General features: G+C 43.7%; 1 protein-coding gene across 1 annotated transcript in view; it reads right to left on the reverse strand.

Annotated features, from left to right (window-relative positions):
• Positions 1–8,663: 8,663 nt before the first annotated feature.
• Positions 8,664–16,844, reverse strand: part of ATP10A (ATPase, class V, type 10A) — a gene marked incomplete at its 5' end in the record, with an annotated part of 45,160 nt that continues 36,979 nt past the window's right edge. The window contains 5 exons of the mRNA XM_010290137.1: positions 8,664–9,968; positions 10,665–10,852; positions 11,186–11,290; positions 11,375–11,455; positions 13,791–13,991. Of these exons, the coding sequence (XP_010288439.1) occupies positions 9,263–9,968; positions 10,665–10,852; positions 11,186–11,290; positions 11,375–11,455; positions 13,791–13,991 (1,281 nt within the window). The remainder of the gene's footprint in view (positions 9,969–10,664; positions 10,853–11,185; positions 11,291–11,374; positions 11,456–13,790; positions 13,992–16,844) is intronic.

The following is a 16,844-nucleotide window of genomic DNA, read 5'->3' on the forward strand; positions in this document are numbered from 1 at the left end:
AAAAACCAGTCGGTGGGCTCCGATGGCTCCCGAGAGCAGAGCAGAGCTGCCGCTGGTCTTGCCCAGATGGAAGCAGTGGCCTCTGTGCTGCGCTGAAGGTGCCAACTGCAGACCTGTCCTCGCTGTGTGGCAGAGGATGGTGAGCTGAATAGCTGTCCCCAGCACAGGGCTGCTGGGCAGGAGAAACCCTGCAGTCCGAGAGCAGCGGTGGAAGAGGAAAGGGGACTGGCTGAATTTTAATTTTTTTTTAAGCAGTGATCCCAGGGGATGGAAAGTACTGGTGGTGCACCTATGCCTGTAAAATTATTCATGTGGTAAAGCACCTCCTGGTGCACACAAACCTTTTGGAGGTCTGGTGTCCCAGAGCTGTGCCTTGTCAGCCACCCTCCTGCTCACAAAAATATGCTATTTTGTATTTTATTTTTATAATGGACCTCTGGGACAAAGAATGAACCCTGGCTGCAGTACATGAGAGAAAACTGTGTCAATACTATGCAGAGAAGTAAAATTGGCTGGAGCAAGGTCCCAGCGAATGGTTATATCAGACTGAGTGGGGACCAGGGAGCTGGGGGGCAGAGGAGAGTCCATGGGTGCTTGTCTGGAAATGAGTACGGAAATGCGTTTCCTCCGCTGGCGCTGCCGCCCCTGGAGGGGGATGCGCAGGGGCTGGAGGTGCCCCGTGCAATGGAGAAGGTGCAGATTTGCCAGAGGCTGGGAGAGGGCTGCGACCTTTTCCGTGGGGCAGAGGTGTCCACTGAAACCTCTCAGTATTCGACGTGTCCCCAAAACCTCATGGCAGGAAACACTGCTTGACTTCGGGTGAGCAGGACCCATCCAGCAACGCGGTCGCTGGTGGGCTACAACAGCAGCCAAACGAATGCAATGAAACCACACAGGCTTTAGAAAAGCCAGCGTCTCTCTTTCTCTCCTTAGCACCGAATAACCCAAGAGCCCGGCTTCCTTGTGCCGTGGGCCTTCGACTGCCGCTTAAACCAACACTCAGTGGGAAGAAAATACCGCTGCCTGGATTTGATGGTTGCACACGCCACCAGTACAATCAGATATAAAGGAATTAATCCACTTTTAAGCTTCAAAATTCAGCCAACTTCAGATGAATTGCAGCTCTCGGTATCTTTGTTGATCATGATCATTTCCACAGGCACCCGGGGGAGAGGAGCCTGCAATGCCTCCTGTGGTGTCATCATTTGCCCTCGGTTTCCAGATGACGCCAACCCAAACTTTCAATTTCCATCACCTTATGTGGATCTGAAGATTGAATCTTTTTCAGCTGTAACAGTTTTATTGAGTTCTTGGGGGTTTAGCAAAACAAACCAGCTACAAAGTTAATTGTGTCTGCAAAATGACAGGGATCTTACAAACTGCAAGCACCCAGCCCACTCGGGATAAAATTGGTTCATGCAGCTCTAGCAGTACATGCTGAAACAGTTTGTCGTAAATACGGGTTTTCAGTAAATATAACCCCCACATTTTCATCAGCAATTTGATTAAAAAAAAAAAAAAAGCACTTTGCATTTTCATGTTTTCGTGGTGAAAAGCTCAATATCCCCCTTCTTGCTCCCAAAGTTTGGAGCATTCGCATGTAAAGAATAGGACAAGAGCAGCATCAGCTGCCGCTGAGCCCCTTCAGCGGGCAGCTGTGCAGGATGTGACGGACGTATCCGCCGAGGCGCTACTTAAACCAGAGGCCTCTGCTGTTTTCATTAACAAAAGGGCCCCGGAGGCCACACTCATCTTTTGTTTCTGGGCGTGTAAATAGCGAGCAATATCTCTGTCATGGTTTGGGTTTCTGAAGGTGCAAGAGGCTCTTTGTGGCCTCCATGTTTTGGGGAGAAAAGCAGGGAAGGGTGGAGAAGCGGGAACCGCATCCACGCAAGCCCGACCGCAGGGACGGTTCGGCGACTTCATGCATGTAAAATGGGCCATCTGGGAACAAACTGGAGACCTTAAGACCTACAGCTTTTGGAAAACGCGATGACCAAGCACAAGCAATATACCACTGGGAATTTCAGGCCGGGAACCACTAACCTCAGCTACAGCAGCGCGGTGTCGGGTTTTAGCACCCAAAAGGCTACGGGGCTGCGGTCAGAGGCCCCTTGCTCCAGTTCTGACTCAACGCTGCGTCTGGAAACCCGCGGCCTGCCCTGGCTTGGGGCAGCTGCCCAGGTAATAAACAGGAGTTCAAGTCCCAGGACATCTCCCTGCAGGTGCTCCACCTGGTCTGAGCGGCTTTTCTTTGCCCGGTGCCAGCTCTTCGCTGACACCTTTTTCCAGTCTCTCAAAAGGCTCTTTCAGATGCTCTGTCTTCACTAAGAGACTATTTCCACGCATGCGCTATACGTGCTGCAGCAACACCAATGACCACGCTAAGTGTTGAAGTCTTTAATCCACTTTTAACAAGGTTCTTGTTTAGTCACACCGCTCACGTTGCGGGCAGGCGTTACGCAAGACAAGCTGATGAAACAGGACTTTGAGAGCCGACCTAGCTAAAGTCCTTCCAGCAGCAGAGCTGGCTGCAGGACCTGGCTGTCTTTGCTCGCCCTGGCTAGGATGTGCTAAACCTCCTCTCGGAAGGATTTATGTAGTGCTGCATTTCAGGTACCAAGGGAGGCATTACTGCACCGAGCAAACAGCCATCCTTCAAACCACGTGGAAGCTGCTGCTCAAAACAGAGATAATTCCTCATGCAGCTCTATAGAAAAACCTTCCTTAAAAGCGATTCCTTTCTTTTAACTGCTCTTTTTCCATGCAAATAAAACACAATTCTCGTGGCACAGTTACCATTTTCAATAGTGGCTTCTATTTCTGGATCTTGGGATTTGGAGGTGGCCACCCCCCTGGAAACCTTGAAGAAATAAAGGACCAGAGATCCCTCTGAATGTGTGATGCACTACAGGGTTTCACAGCCCAGGACAGCTGGAAAACACTCGTCTCAGTCTGGGTGTCCAGAACTAGAGACGTTTGTAAGTCTTTCCCTGTTATGAACTTCTTAAGTCAGTGTGAAAGTACTTTGCTGTTGTTTGTTTTTAACTGAAGATACATGGGCTGTGACCATGCAGCATCTCCTTATCGTGAAGGAGCCTCAGCGAGCGGCGCACGCAGTGACGCTGGAGCTATTGCTAAAAGCAAAGGCGCCCGTCACGCCCGGCGCGGCGGTCCCAGGCGCGGGTGCTTCAAGGGGCTTCTCCTGGTGGCAGCAGAGGACTTCCCATAGCATCCTTGACAATAGGAAGTACAGTCATCCCAGAGGCTTTCCGATAGCCAGGATTACTATTGGAAAGCATGGGAGAAAAACTAGAGGCAGTGGCACAGGAGTTCCTGATGGAGCGGGAAGGACTTCTGCACCACATTATCTGCTGCTTCTCTTCCAGGTCATTAATCACCTAAAGTTGTCCTGGACGCTGCAAACAAATGCGTAATCTCAGTCTAGTGAGCAGCGGAGGGCTGCTTGTGTCCTGCGTGCGTGGGAGGGCACCAGGGTCCCCCTTGTTCTGCCCCCTGCTCCGGTTTTCGACAGAGGGAAGATCCCTGGGACTGGTGCTGGGACCTGCCCTGGTCACAGGTACTGGCTAGGGAGCACTCCTGACCAGGGCACAGCCAGCATGTTCCTGTTTGCAAAACAAACACCAACTCCATGTCAGTAAGTACAAGCTGCGTTGCTTGACATCAGCTGTTGTCCATGCTCAGCTCCAGAGAACGAGCCAAATTCACTTGTGGTGTAGCTCTAGTGAACTTTAAGGTTGGTATGAATAAGCCCACCAGTGGGTGGAGAGATGTACAGAACCACTTTGCAAAACCAATGCAGTTGGAAACTTCTGAAGGTCCCCTCCTCTCTCTACCCACCCTGGGACTTCCAAATAGCATCTAGCAGTGCTTTTCTTTCCTGGCTTCCTTACAACTGCATAACCTGGTGGCTTCTGCAGTGTCTTTGACATGTATCTGCTACCACCCCATCACAGTGCATGGCCTCTTGTATCAGCATAATTTTTCTGAACTGCCACATGCACTTGGTTACAAAAGCACACTGCTGAATTTAATGTTGGACGGAATAATGCCCGAGGCACTGAGCAGTTTGAAGCAAGTGGTTTGGGTCTGGAGCACAAGTCTTATGAGGAGCGGCTGAGGGAACTGGGATTGTTCAGTCTGGAGAAGAGGAGGCTGAGAGGAGACCTTATCGCTCTATACAACTACCTGAAAGGGGGGTGTCGCGACGCGGGTGTTGGTCTCTTCTCCCAAGTAACTAGTGATAGGACAAGAGGAAATGGCCTCAAGTTGTGCCAGGGGAGGTTTAGATTGGATATTAGGAAAAATTTCTTGACTGAGTGGTCAAGCATTGGAACAGGCTGCCCAGGGCGGTGGTGGAGTCACCATCACTGGAGGGGTTCAAAAAACGTGTAGACGTGGCATTTCAGGACATGGTTTAGTGGGCATGGTGGTGTTGGGTTGGTGGTTGGACTTGATGATCTTAGAGGTCTTTTCCAACCGTAATGATTCTATGATTCTATAAGAACTAGCTGCTGCAAAAACCTGAGGCTATTTTTTTTAGTTCAGATTTTATGATTAGGGCAGGAATTGTCACTCCCAGACGATTCAACCACCTACAGTTCTGATGAAGTTTATTTTAAGCTTAACATCTCCATCTACTGCATCCAGTATCCATGCAAAAACATTTGAGGTAGCACCTGTTATGGATAAACCTCCTCAAATCCTCCATAGCTGCTGTATAGGGATCGGGTGATCAGCCTACAGGATTTGGGATGTATAAGCCTGGAGTGGAGCCAAATGTCAGCATGACACTAGAGAACTGGGCCAGGACATAATGAAGCGGCACTCGTTAATTAAGTGGGTAGAACCTGCAGGAGAAGTACTAGGAGCAAGGACAGACTGTGGCCCTAAGCAGAATCGGGTATGAATAAACGACAAGTCAAAATTCATTGCAGGGTAGATGGGAAAGTCGCACCTTGGAGGCAAGAGCAGTCTCTGGTTGAATAATTTGAAAGGGTCTGAAGAAATTTCACTAGCTAAAGGATGAGCTCTCCCTATCAACAAAGCACTTAATAGAGGGTGCCACTGGATGTGGCCACAGTGAGAAGGCAGCACTATCATCAGCTTTCCAGTTTATGAAAAGCATAACAGATCATTTAACGGCCATCAGGGGCTAGGGCTGTGGTTCCACAGCCGATGCAGGAGGATGGCAAACGGGTGCATGACTGTCCGGGTGCACAGGGCAGTGATGTATAGCTGGAAAATCTTGGAAAAAATAGCAGAGTGTTGTTTTGTTCCTGTTTTGAAATTTGCACGCTCCGTTCCAGTGCACGGGCATACGTGGGAGATATAATTTCTGAGATTAGACTGCTAACCTGATAGAAGGTGCTGGTCGTTTCTCCAAGACCTTTACAAATCCAAGAGAAATTTATAAAATGGATAAATCACTGGAAGTTAGTTCACATAAACAAGAGTAAGAAATACAGAACGCTGCGATGCTTAATTCACAACTCTCTTCTCAGTCACTAATTTCAGCCAGACGGCTCCAGCCGGCAACGTGGAGCAGCTGTAGAAGTCCTTGCGGAGTTCAGCGCAAATATTTGGAAGAGTGTACAGGGGCTCTCCTTGGCAATAGACTGAAACCGGGCATTGTTTTAATTGCCTCGTGGAATCTTTTAGCAAACAGTTGCATGCTTTTTGAGGATTGGTCTCATGAATTTAAAGCTTTGTTTTGTCTGATATGACAACTGCTCAACTGCACCGACAGGAATAACTTTAGAAGTTTATTTCTATTTTATTAAAATCAATGTATACAGCTTCAAAAAGCCGTTAATATTTGTTTAGTTAAAATGTTTCACGTAGTAATAGCAGCTTCAAAACGTTGACAAGCCCTAAAGCCCAGCAAGTAACATGCTTTGATGTGTTTGTCTTCTGGCAGCTGAAGAGAGAACTTCCGATTTGAAATGAAAAGAATTAGTTTGCTTAGTATTTTCTTTCCAAATGTGAAACCTCTTTGTTTTTTTCCCTCCAAACTGTGGTTTAAGTTACATTTTATTTATATTATTTTGCAATTTATCTCCCGTAAGAAAATGGAGACATCTCACTTGCCGATATCTTTCTGACCTGGTTCTCTGCCTCTAGGTATCTCGCAGTTTTGGCACATGGAGGCCTCAGAGCGGCACATCTTCCTACCTGTAAGCACGCAAGCAGTCCTGCTTAGGTCACTGCGCCATTACGGTCAGCAGGATTATTTGGTTTATTTAAGATTAAACTCACACACGTTTGCAGGACTGCCGCCATAGTAAGATATTTTACCTTTTGGTATGAAGGGAGCATTTACACTTTATGCATTTCAAAATCTATCTCTAAGGATTTTTTTTTGCGACAAAATACAGCAGTTTTTGAGGCCTGATTCCCAGCTGGGGTAAGTCAGCTTGCAGACACTGAAGGAGCCACGATGGTTGTAGCAGCTGAGGATCTAGATCTACAGTCATGTTGAGTTTTGCTAAACATGTGACACAAACGTACTACTCACACTCACAGTGGCAGCTGAACACAACTGCCTGGCAGTGCATGAGCATCTCTCAGTCCCAAAGGAACCTGTTTATCCCTTATCTACACAAGCAGTCTTTGAAACACTGAAAGCACAACAACTAAACCAAATCTTGTATCACAAAGGCATGGTTAGCGAGGGATTTATGTTCTTTTTGATGAGAAGATCATCAAGTCCATCTCTGAGCAAAAGCCCGGTGATGTTCCAGCCCTTTCTGCTGCCAGCACCGGGCATGTCCCATGAAGGCCTGCAGGACACCAAACATGCTGTGGAAAGATGCGGATGAGTCAAGAAGCTCAAGAGATCCTCGCCCTCCTGCTGGGGCTGCTGCAGAAACTGAGAGGGCACACATGCGTGGCATCCACAGGAAGCTCCTGCTACAACCCCACGACACTCTTAGACCAAATTTAACATCTTGAAAACCTATGAACTCTGCCTACCTGGTATCTGATCCTGTGCCCTTCCGTGAGATCCTGTTTTACAAGCAGAAGAACGTTTCTAACCAGATGGCAACATTTACACATTTCAAAGTGCCATGTTATTTCCCCTCTGGCCTTACAAGATACTGCACCTACACACAGGTGAGTTATTTACAATGGCAATCACTGAACAGTTTGTGTTAAATCCAGCCAGCTAATCTTGCAAAAAATTACCTGCAAAGTCATCCCAACAGAGTTAGTATCAAGACCAAGGAGGCCAGTAGATCAAGTAGAGATGTCTAAACTCAGAGCTGTCTCACCCAGCGAGAGACACTTGCGAAGGAGGTTTCTGCACCTCAGCAGGGACCCGCAGGCTCCCTTTCCACAGAGCGGAGAGAAAGAAGGGCTCTGAGGGCGCGGGGCTCTGCCCTGCTGTGGAGGCGCGTGTCAGGATGCGCAGCTCAGCGGCTCCCGGCTCGCGCTGGCACCGACCGGGCAGATGCCCACCTACCTTCATGGAAGCAGCGCGCCGACCCTTACTGCCACATTTCTATCATAATTAATATAAAGCAGAGAAGGGTCAAGACTTTTTCAGCCAGTAACCAATGAGTCAGTAGGTGTCTTTTCCTCTGCTAAAATCTACATACATAAACCCATGTTCCTCTTATAACAGGACTAAAAGGAGGAAGTTGTGCTTCAGGTACCTTTTTTTTTTTTTCAATTAATTGCATGCTTAAAGCTGTTCACAGGAGACTGAAAGAGTGAGTCCCTTAGCTCTTTGCCCTGTTCTAGTCAATTCTAATCCCAAAATGTAGTTTAGCTACATGTGGATGTGTCATGTTTTATCAGGGTAACGTTATTTACAGGCTGACAGCTCTTATTTAGATTGCTTTCATCTCTTCCTTTCATTGGCATTTTACAGTTTCATGTTACCAATTCTGTCTTTGGAGAAGAGGTCAGTGTATAACACTTTGAAACAAAAGATCCTGAGTGGATTAGGAAGTGACACAGGGTAGGCACTGTGGCTTAACGGGTTGAGGCAATCCATGCCTGGCACAGACCATGAACAAGTTCTGGCCTTACACAACTGGTGGCAAACAAGGCAAAGGCCATCCGAAAGCCTGCGACGAGGAAACGAAACGCAGCAGCTAGTTCAGATATGGTCATGATGGCTAGATAGGTAAGAACCACGCAGCCCGCCGAGGTTAACCCCCGCTGGGATCCATCAGGTCGGCACAGGCTCACGTACCTCTGCACAGCACTGCACCCTTGCAGCTGGTCAGGCCCCTTCCTGCAAAAACCAACGACTGGATTTAACCCGGCTGAAGCAACAGTGAAAGTGCCTAACAAAACTCCACCCAGCCTGTCCTCCACCCACCCACTAGCAAGCAGGATTGACTTCTTCATCAAAACCAGCCTACTCGTGGTAGTGCTCCAGCACAGAAGATCACAGACCCTTCAGGTCAAACTCAGCAAAACCAGCTCCAGCACAGAAGATCACAGACCCTTCAGGTCAAACTCTACAGAGGACACAATGCACCAGCTCTCTGCCACCAAATCGCTCCTCACAAACAAGCAGCAGCTTTTCTTCAGAAGTTGAACAGTCTGATACAAGGCCATGACTGGCCGAATGCTAGCTACTCCGAGTGAAGGGCTGAGTTACCATTAATGCCAGACTGGGAAGTCACTTTGCAATATGGATGGTCATTTATTTATTGTTTTATCATGACACATAAAATGCTATGCCTGCAATATCAAAATATGGTGTCACTTATAAAATACCAGTATTATTAATGCGGTGGTAAGATACTGTTAACATTTACAGAGAGGTGTATAATAATTCGATAGTATTGCCTAATGGTTTGCTCCAGTGACAAAACACCCTGGCAAGCAGATGATGGGTGGAATACAGTGCCTATTTATTATCATGGTTTTTCCTCCTTGATTACTGGATGGCCTATCAATAATTGTTGCTGAATCTAATCCTTTTTAACATGGTAGACGGTCCTTTGCTTTTACAGTATGTGTCAGAATAAAAGAGAAGCATCTGAAAAATAAAGAGACGGCATTTCCTTACAAAATGAGATGAAAAAATAAAACAATATAAATGGAACTTTCAAGTGTTTCTTTTTATATTTAAAGCTCTTATTTCAATATACTGTATTTAAACATTCTTAAATAATAATTCTGTACCTTTGATTTTCTGTTTCATCTTTGGAAACAAATAGAGTAATCTAACTATAAATGTGTGCAAATAGAAAATATATAAATATATTTAAGGCCCATGTCATAAAAAGGTGGTCTCAGAATTGTCACTTTTACAATGATCAGCTGGGGTCCCTTTCATTTTATCCTGCATGTTATTTGAGCTCTGTTCTTTTAAGCCTTTGAAGTCCACATGCAAAGAAGAGCCAAGCACACACATATTGTCTTGTCTTTCATTTTGTAAACTGCTTGATGACACCTGTAAAACAGTCCCAATGCGACTGAACAGCGGAGTTGATGTGATCCACTTCAACAAACTGAAGTCTGCTTGGTCGACTGCTGAGCTCCATGGGAATGTTGCTCCCACAGGCGACGACTCCATCTCTGAAGTGCCGTGTCTAACTTCATGAAATCCCATGGACCTTTCCAGACTACTGGCTGATGAGGGGAGTTTGTTTTCCCCATACAACAGAGCACTCTGGGGAGAGGCAGCCACAGTCCGATCTGTTGTATGCTCTGCCTTTGTGTGCTCTTGGAAAAGCGACTCGCTTGTTTGAGGAGATGTTGGCAAAGGTATGCTTTGGTTAAAAGCCTTATAACAATCACTAGCATTTGAGCCAAGGCTTGGTGAGAAGTTGTCTGCTAAGAGTTGTGTCTGACATATTGTTTCCTTTACATTCAACTTGGTCAGAAGCTGGGTGCGAATCTCTGGGGATAGTTTACTCAACTGGCGTCCAAGCTGAAGCTGGGTTGGGAATAATGTTCCCTGAAGGGTTCTGTATAGAAATCTGCAAGAGGAGAATATGCACATGAAAAGAACTGAAAGAAGGAAGCACCCAAGATACTATTAAGAGAAAATATCCAAGACAAAAGTACAACACAGAAAAAGAAGAGTTTTACGTGCCTTTCTTATGTTTCTCACAAGAAAGCTTGCAGATGAAAATCTCTAAATGCTGTGCTAATATTTTGATTAATAACAAGCAGTGTAATAAATCTGCGCCTTTAGCCAGTGATCCACCTTGTGATTACATGCTGTCTTTCATCTTTCCTGGTGAGGGATCAAAGGCAATGGGGATCAGTCGGCAGAGCAGGCCTCCTACATGCATAAGTAGGCAAGTAAGTCCACAACACACTATCAGAATTTCTTTACTGTGCAAGTTATGGGAGGACGGGTTGAATCTGGAAGCATCGTGGAAAACCTCACAGGGCAGCAAATCTCTGCATGGCCAGGAGGTTTGACCAACTGCTTACAGTTATCCCATTCCTGCGGTCTATGGCCAGGAGCTGTGGTCTGTTCCTGTGGTCAGGAGCACAGAAGAGGTTAGAAAACCTGACTTCATAAAATCAGCAGCTGATAAAAATTGACTTGGCTGGTAAGGCAAAAAGAAAGAGGGGGAGTGGAAAAAGCAATGTTTCTTGCCCTTCCAAGCACATGCATAAAGTGCTTTGATATGTGAGAAAAGATATGAGAGAAGATAGAATACCTGGGCAGCAACGCAACGACTGGTGATATAATGCAGGTTAAATAGAACATAGGGTCTCCCATGAGCCTTTCCATAGTCCAGTAGGGATTGGATGGAGGATGGCATACTGGGCAGGAAGCATTGTAAACCAGGGCGACAAAGAAAAATAAAAGGATACTGAAGATGCAGGATGACCAGTGGAGAAAAGTCTAGAACAAAAAAAACAACAAAAGAATAATGACTCTATATTCTGAGAAATTTGCTGTGATTCTGAATTAATACTTCTTAATTTCTGGAGCCAACTCCATGCACAGCACAGAGTTTAGAGCCTTGTATTCTCAAAAATTCTTATTAGAGATACAACACTGCAAAGCTGTTCACAGATCACAGTTTAAAACCTTTTTCATCTTTGCTTTAAATGCTTGCTAAAAATAGTATGTGCTGAGGGAATGAAACAACCATCATCTGTTTTTGAAGAATGTCACTAAGAAAAGAATTACATATATGCCAGCACGTTTCTATGTAGGCTGTGGGTACCTTACCCAAGTTTTGGTTTCAATAGCCAAATGTAGTATGATGGTGAAAAGAGCTATTGTGGTGATGGGAGTTCCCCAGGTGAAGATATCCACCTCTGAATCATAGTAAGTCTGTAAAGAAGGAGACAGAATTTAGCCTGAGCTGTGTTGCCAGGTCTCCTCAAAATGCTTGAATGGCTCAAACAAAACACTTACGAAATAGGGGATGAAGAAGCAAACCAGGCTTTGATACATAGCATCAATCATGTTCATCCAAAACATGTGTGGTTGGTACTCCTGTGGCACAAAAGAAGTTAAGAAAATCAGAGCCTAATGAAAATGCTGTTTGCTGGGACAGGTATTTTGAGGGCGATATTCCAATGAGCACTTTAAAGCTTCACAACTTTGCCAATCAGTTAGATACCCTTGGAGACGAAGTATGAGGAGTCTACTGGCAAGTCGGTCTTCTGTCTTCCCCCCCACCCCCTGGCAAAGGGTGTAATTTTAATCTGACACTCAGGTCAGCAAACATTTATGAAGGTGCCCAACTTTAATGCACTACAGTTAGACCACTGATTTCAGGAGGAGCTCTCTGAGGTGTAAGCACGGGACTAAATGCATTTTACATCATGTACATAACAAGTACAGAGTATTTATCCACGAGACAAAACAGAGAATGCACACATAGTTAGAAAAGAATATCCACAACAATGATCTTTATCAAGCAATGCAGTAACGTAGGCTATGTTATAAATATGTCAACAAATATATATACACACACACATATTTCTGTATGTCTGGGCATAAAATTGCTCACTAAGAAAAAATATTAAACAAACATTTTGGTTTAAGGAAATACACAGTTGCAGGGATATGGACTGTCACGTAGAAGACCTGGATATAAAGAAAAATAGTTTGTAAATGACAATTTATTTATTTATTTATTTAATTTTGGGATATAGGTTACATCTGCAACCACTGAGCTCATCAGGGCCCTTTAACTCTATGGAGAATATAATTGCAGACTAAAAATCAGAATTGAGAGATGCTTAGAAACAATTCTGGTGTTCTTCGGCCTACTGAAATAACATGTGGTTAAGCACAGGAACAGGCTGCTCAAAAAGACCACGAAATTTCCATTCTTGGAGACCTTCAAAACTAGACTAGATAAAGATCGAAGAAACCTTACCAAGCTTTGAAACTATTTTGAGCAGGGGGCTGGATCAGATGGCCTCCAGAGGTCCCTTTCAACCTAAATTATTCTACAATTCTACAGGCTTTGAATAGATGATACCTTCTTGAAAGAGATCCTACCTGAAGCAGGATTTTTGGCAAGTTTTAAAAATGCCTTTTTAGGTAACTATTCAGAGAAAATGCTCACTAGACTTCAAACTTAGAATTGTCCCTGGGCCTGCCTATGAGAAGTAATTGTACTGTGAACCTGGGAGACTTCTCAGGTTGCCAGCTGAAGACACGAAGACACAACTTCTCAACAAGCTTCAGCCATTACACGATTTCTATCACCTTAAAAATGTGCAACAAAGGAAGGTATTAAAGTTATAATCTTTGAAGTGCAAAGCACTGGAACAAAATAATCTAGAAAATGGAAAACAACAGCTTGGTGACAAAGAGAGAATTTGGACCAAAGCATTAAATATAAGTTACACTAAGATTCTCCTTTTATCTTTCCAGGACATTGTCTGGCAATGTCACTAGATGTGTAGGGTACCAAATGGAGGTGTACAGTTAGAGGCAAAAGACACTCACTGTCTCCTCTCAGAGGGCATGATGTCAGATACTTTTAAGAAAGGCTTTTGCCTTGGAAGCAATGTCTCAATATGGATAGTTTTGCCAAGCAGATTTTCCCACAGTACACTGTAGCTGTAATTACCAGAAATGGTTTGGCTCAAATCCCTCCTGCAATTCCTTCTGTTTTCATTGTACAATTCAAGCAGATGGGGACAAGGTGTTTTAACCAGACATTTCAGATGAATTTATCATCTGCTGATGACTACCTCCCTCAGAGTCTAAGTCTATCGACTTCTGTGCTTACTCCTAAAGCCATCTTTCCCTTCTGACTGTAAAGGGCTAGGGCCTGAAGTTTTGAGTAAGTACTGTGAGGTTATTCTGTGAAAGTCCACAGAAGATATAATCTGCTTCACTTTTGTGGTTATTTGTGAACCTGGACCATGAGGGAGGTGTTCAGCTTAGGTTGACTTAAAGCATTCAGCCTTCCTTCCTGTTACATTTTTCAAAATATAGCTGGGGTTTTTTGTTTGTTTCTTTTAAATGTACTTTTGGCATTTAGATCAGATGAGGGTGGTGAGACACTGGAACAGGTGTGCCAGGTGTTCCAGGGTGCCCCATCCCTGGAAGTGTTCAAGGCCAGGTTGGATGGGGCTTTGAGCAACCTGGTCTAGTGGAAGATGTCCCTGCCCATGGCAGGGGGGTTGGAACTAGACGATCTTTAAGGTCACTTCCAACCCAAACCATTCTATGAAATATCACAAAATAATAATAGTGTCTTTTCAGACTGTTTTTATCAGTCATCCACTCTCTGGGAGCAGGGTTGGTTTTCAGTTGAAACTAAAGACATCTAGGAAAAAAATAACAAACAGCAAGAAGTTTTTACCTCCATATTCTGGCCACTTTTATAAAGCTGAGGTACAGCAATTAACACTTCAGCTGGCACATCCTTATCCAGCACACCAGTAATCAGTTGTGGAAGAGAAGAGAAGAGTAAATTAAAGAAGATGAGATACCACTGATCAACCATTGATGAGCCAGAGAACCCGCAGTAGAACTGGTACCAGAAGAGAAGGGCCACAAACATCTGAAACAGAATGAACAATGCTGTAAATATGACAACATAAGCAGGATCATCATCCCATTGTGTTCTGAAACCATTCTGATTCCAGTTCTGCAAGGCCTTGTCTATGAATGCTAAACACATGAGCAATCCTTCTAAGGATACCTAGTCTTTAACTTGCTGTTCCTGGTGCCTGGACCACTTCGCTAAGCTACAAACATTTGGCACACCTGCAAGTCTTTGTGCTGCTGGAACCTCAGATCTCAGACATCAGGGATGACTTCACACAAAATTAACTTTCAGTTCAAGTGAAACTCTGAGATGCAATTTAAATAACCGTATAAAGCTCTCCCAATCATCGTTGACCTCTAGATATATGAGTACTGACCTCATAGCACTTACATTACTGTTGTAAGAATAAGCATTTCCATAATAATATCCTCCGCTGGCTTGAGATGTTTTGGAAGGCTCAGCTGGTCTACAACAGCTAAACGCAGAGCTTTTTTCCAAGACCAGCATGAGACTAGCAAGGGAACAGAAGAAATCTAGATCCCTAGCAGGAGAGGTGGAACTGTAAGATCTAGTAAAGCCATGATAACTATTCTATCTCTGCGCTTTGAAATTCAGCAAATTAGCAGTGCTCTAGAGTCCTCAGTCTCCCTTACTCTTCAGCTGTATAAAGAAATCAGCTGCATACACAGCTGCAGTGGGATTGTTCACGTAGTTGGGTTAGAATCATCCAAAAAGGGACAAACCATGCAACTTGTTTCTTCTACAATCTCTGCAGCATGGAGAATCCAGAGCTTTTTAGGACTCGGGAGAGGTGCTGATCTCACCTGTGAGGGGGGATCTGAGGCTTAGAAAGAGATGGGTAGTTTCCTACAGAAGGAAATAAATTCCCAGGGTTGGTCCTCCTAAAACTGCTATTTTTATTATTATTTCTAAAGTGATTAACACTAAATGGAAGGCAACCAGAAAAACCTTGGTAACTGTCCCGCAAGGGTTTTCCCCATTTTAAACATGAAGAAAGGAAATTACATGACCTCTCCTTTCACTTCCTTTTCTTTTTGTATTCTGTTCTCAAAAGCTTTCAGCCTGCTGGAATATATTAACCCTTCATTTTTAGATATACAGAGGAAAATATAGATCTGTTCTATCTGTGCACCAAAATGTGGTTGAAATTTAAATGTAGGAGATGAAAAAAAGCTGTGGTCTGCTTAGTCAGTGAAAACTGCTATAAGGACAGTAAGCCTATCTTTTGAAGGGGAATTGCCATAGAATGAGAGGCAATTCCTGCTAATTTCTGTATATATAGATATATTGTACACATATGTTCAGGCAATGTTTGCATACTACGTTGAAGTGGCTTGTATATCAGCAGTAACATACCTTTCACTGTTTGTGAGCCCATACTATAAACTAACTTATTAAAAGTTAAATGATAGCGTTTTTTTAAAGATCACCTCTAGAAATGTTTCTGTAAATACATTTCATGAAAAATATCTTCCTCTGGCCAAAACAAGACTGAGTTACCACAGCTTACCTTCTTCAGTACAGTTGGCTGGGAGATGGCAATTTCATTTCAAAATTGGAATTTTGGAATTTATTTCCTTTCCACACCCAAAAAATTAAACAAAACTTCCTGAGTCTTTTCTCAAAACGGAATTGCAATAAATATGTGGATTTAGATACTTTTCTCTCACTCACTTGAAATAAACAAAATCCAGGACCAAAGAAATTTTCCTCTCTAGAGCCTTACTAAAATTAACCTGTCTTAAAGAGTTTGTCTCTGACAAAAATGGGTAGTTTGATGAAAATACAGTCAGCTGAAAATTTTCCTACCACCTCTAGTATAGGTCTCAGCAGTGCTGTCAAAGTAAGCTGTACAAATAAATGACATTTCAGTAACCAAGCTCAAATCAGATTTTTTTCCCCCAGAAATTTCATTTTGAACTAAACAAGTGTTTAGTTTAATTTCAAATACAATGTACCCTCTTGCTTCAGTGCATGACCTCCCTGAAAAAGTCAAAACAAACTGACATAAAAATTGAATTAGATTTTAAATAGAAAAGGTTTCCTTTTTGTCCCCTGGATGAGACTGTTGAATGAACGTGGCTCCCGACAGAGTTTATCAGTGAATGAAGTATATGTCAAAAAATGTCCAGTGCTGTCTTGCAGAGATAACATATAAAAGGGAAGAAGCAGTGCATGCTTGTGCAGGTAGAATTTTGTTTACATGAAATCCCTTTTCATCAAGCTCAGATATTTCCAGTCATGCTATGTTTTAGTTTCTATTTTACTTGTATTTTTATTATTTCCGCCAAGCTAAACATCTTCTTGGATAAGTCGTCTGAATTTCCAAATGGCTTTTGCAGCAATCTGGAGTTTAAACTTTGAGTTAGATAGGTTCTAGTGGAGAATGGAAAATTTCATAATATGAACAAATGGGGAAAAAAACACTTGAGGAAACAGAAAACTTGCAGAACATTTGCAGCGTAGCTATCCTGACTGTCTGCGGAGAATCACCCAAAATAGTCTCCTTGCAAAAGGATCAGGCGCTCACATCTTTCATTTTCGAATATTCTTTCCTTAAGGGCAGGCAATGTGTCAGACGTATTCATGTCTATATGCTGGATCCCCCCCCCCCAGTTTTAGAGTCAGTAGCAACAAGTATTGCTCAGAAAGCTCTCAAGGCTGCCAAAGCAGAGCCAACACAAAGAGATATTCTTCAGTTATATTCTAGCCTTGAGGCAGCAGCTTCTGAAAATGTCTTACTAAAAATGGCATGAGAGAGAATACTTGTAATCAAGGGGAGTTGTACCAAAGGAAATGGAAGATTTTAGAAGAGCTGAAAAAAAATGTAGATGTATAAACAAC

This window comes from Phaethon lepturus, unplaced genomic scaffold (genome assembly GCF_000687285.1).
Source record: "Phaethon lepturus isolate BGI_N335 unplaced genomic scaffold, ASM68728v1 scaffold31106, whole genome shotgun sequence".
Classification (NCBI taxonomy): Eukaryota; Metazoa; Chordata; class Aves; order Phaethontiformes; family Phaethontidae; genus Phaethon; species Phaethon lepturus.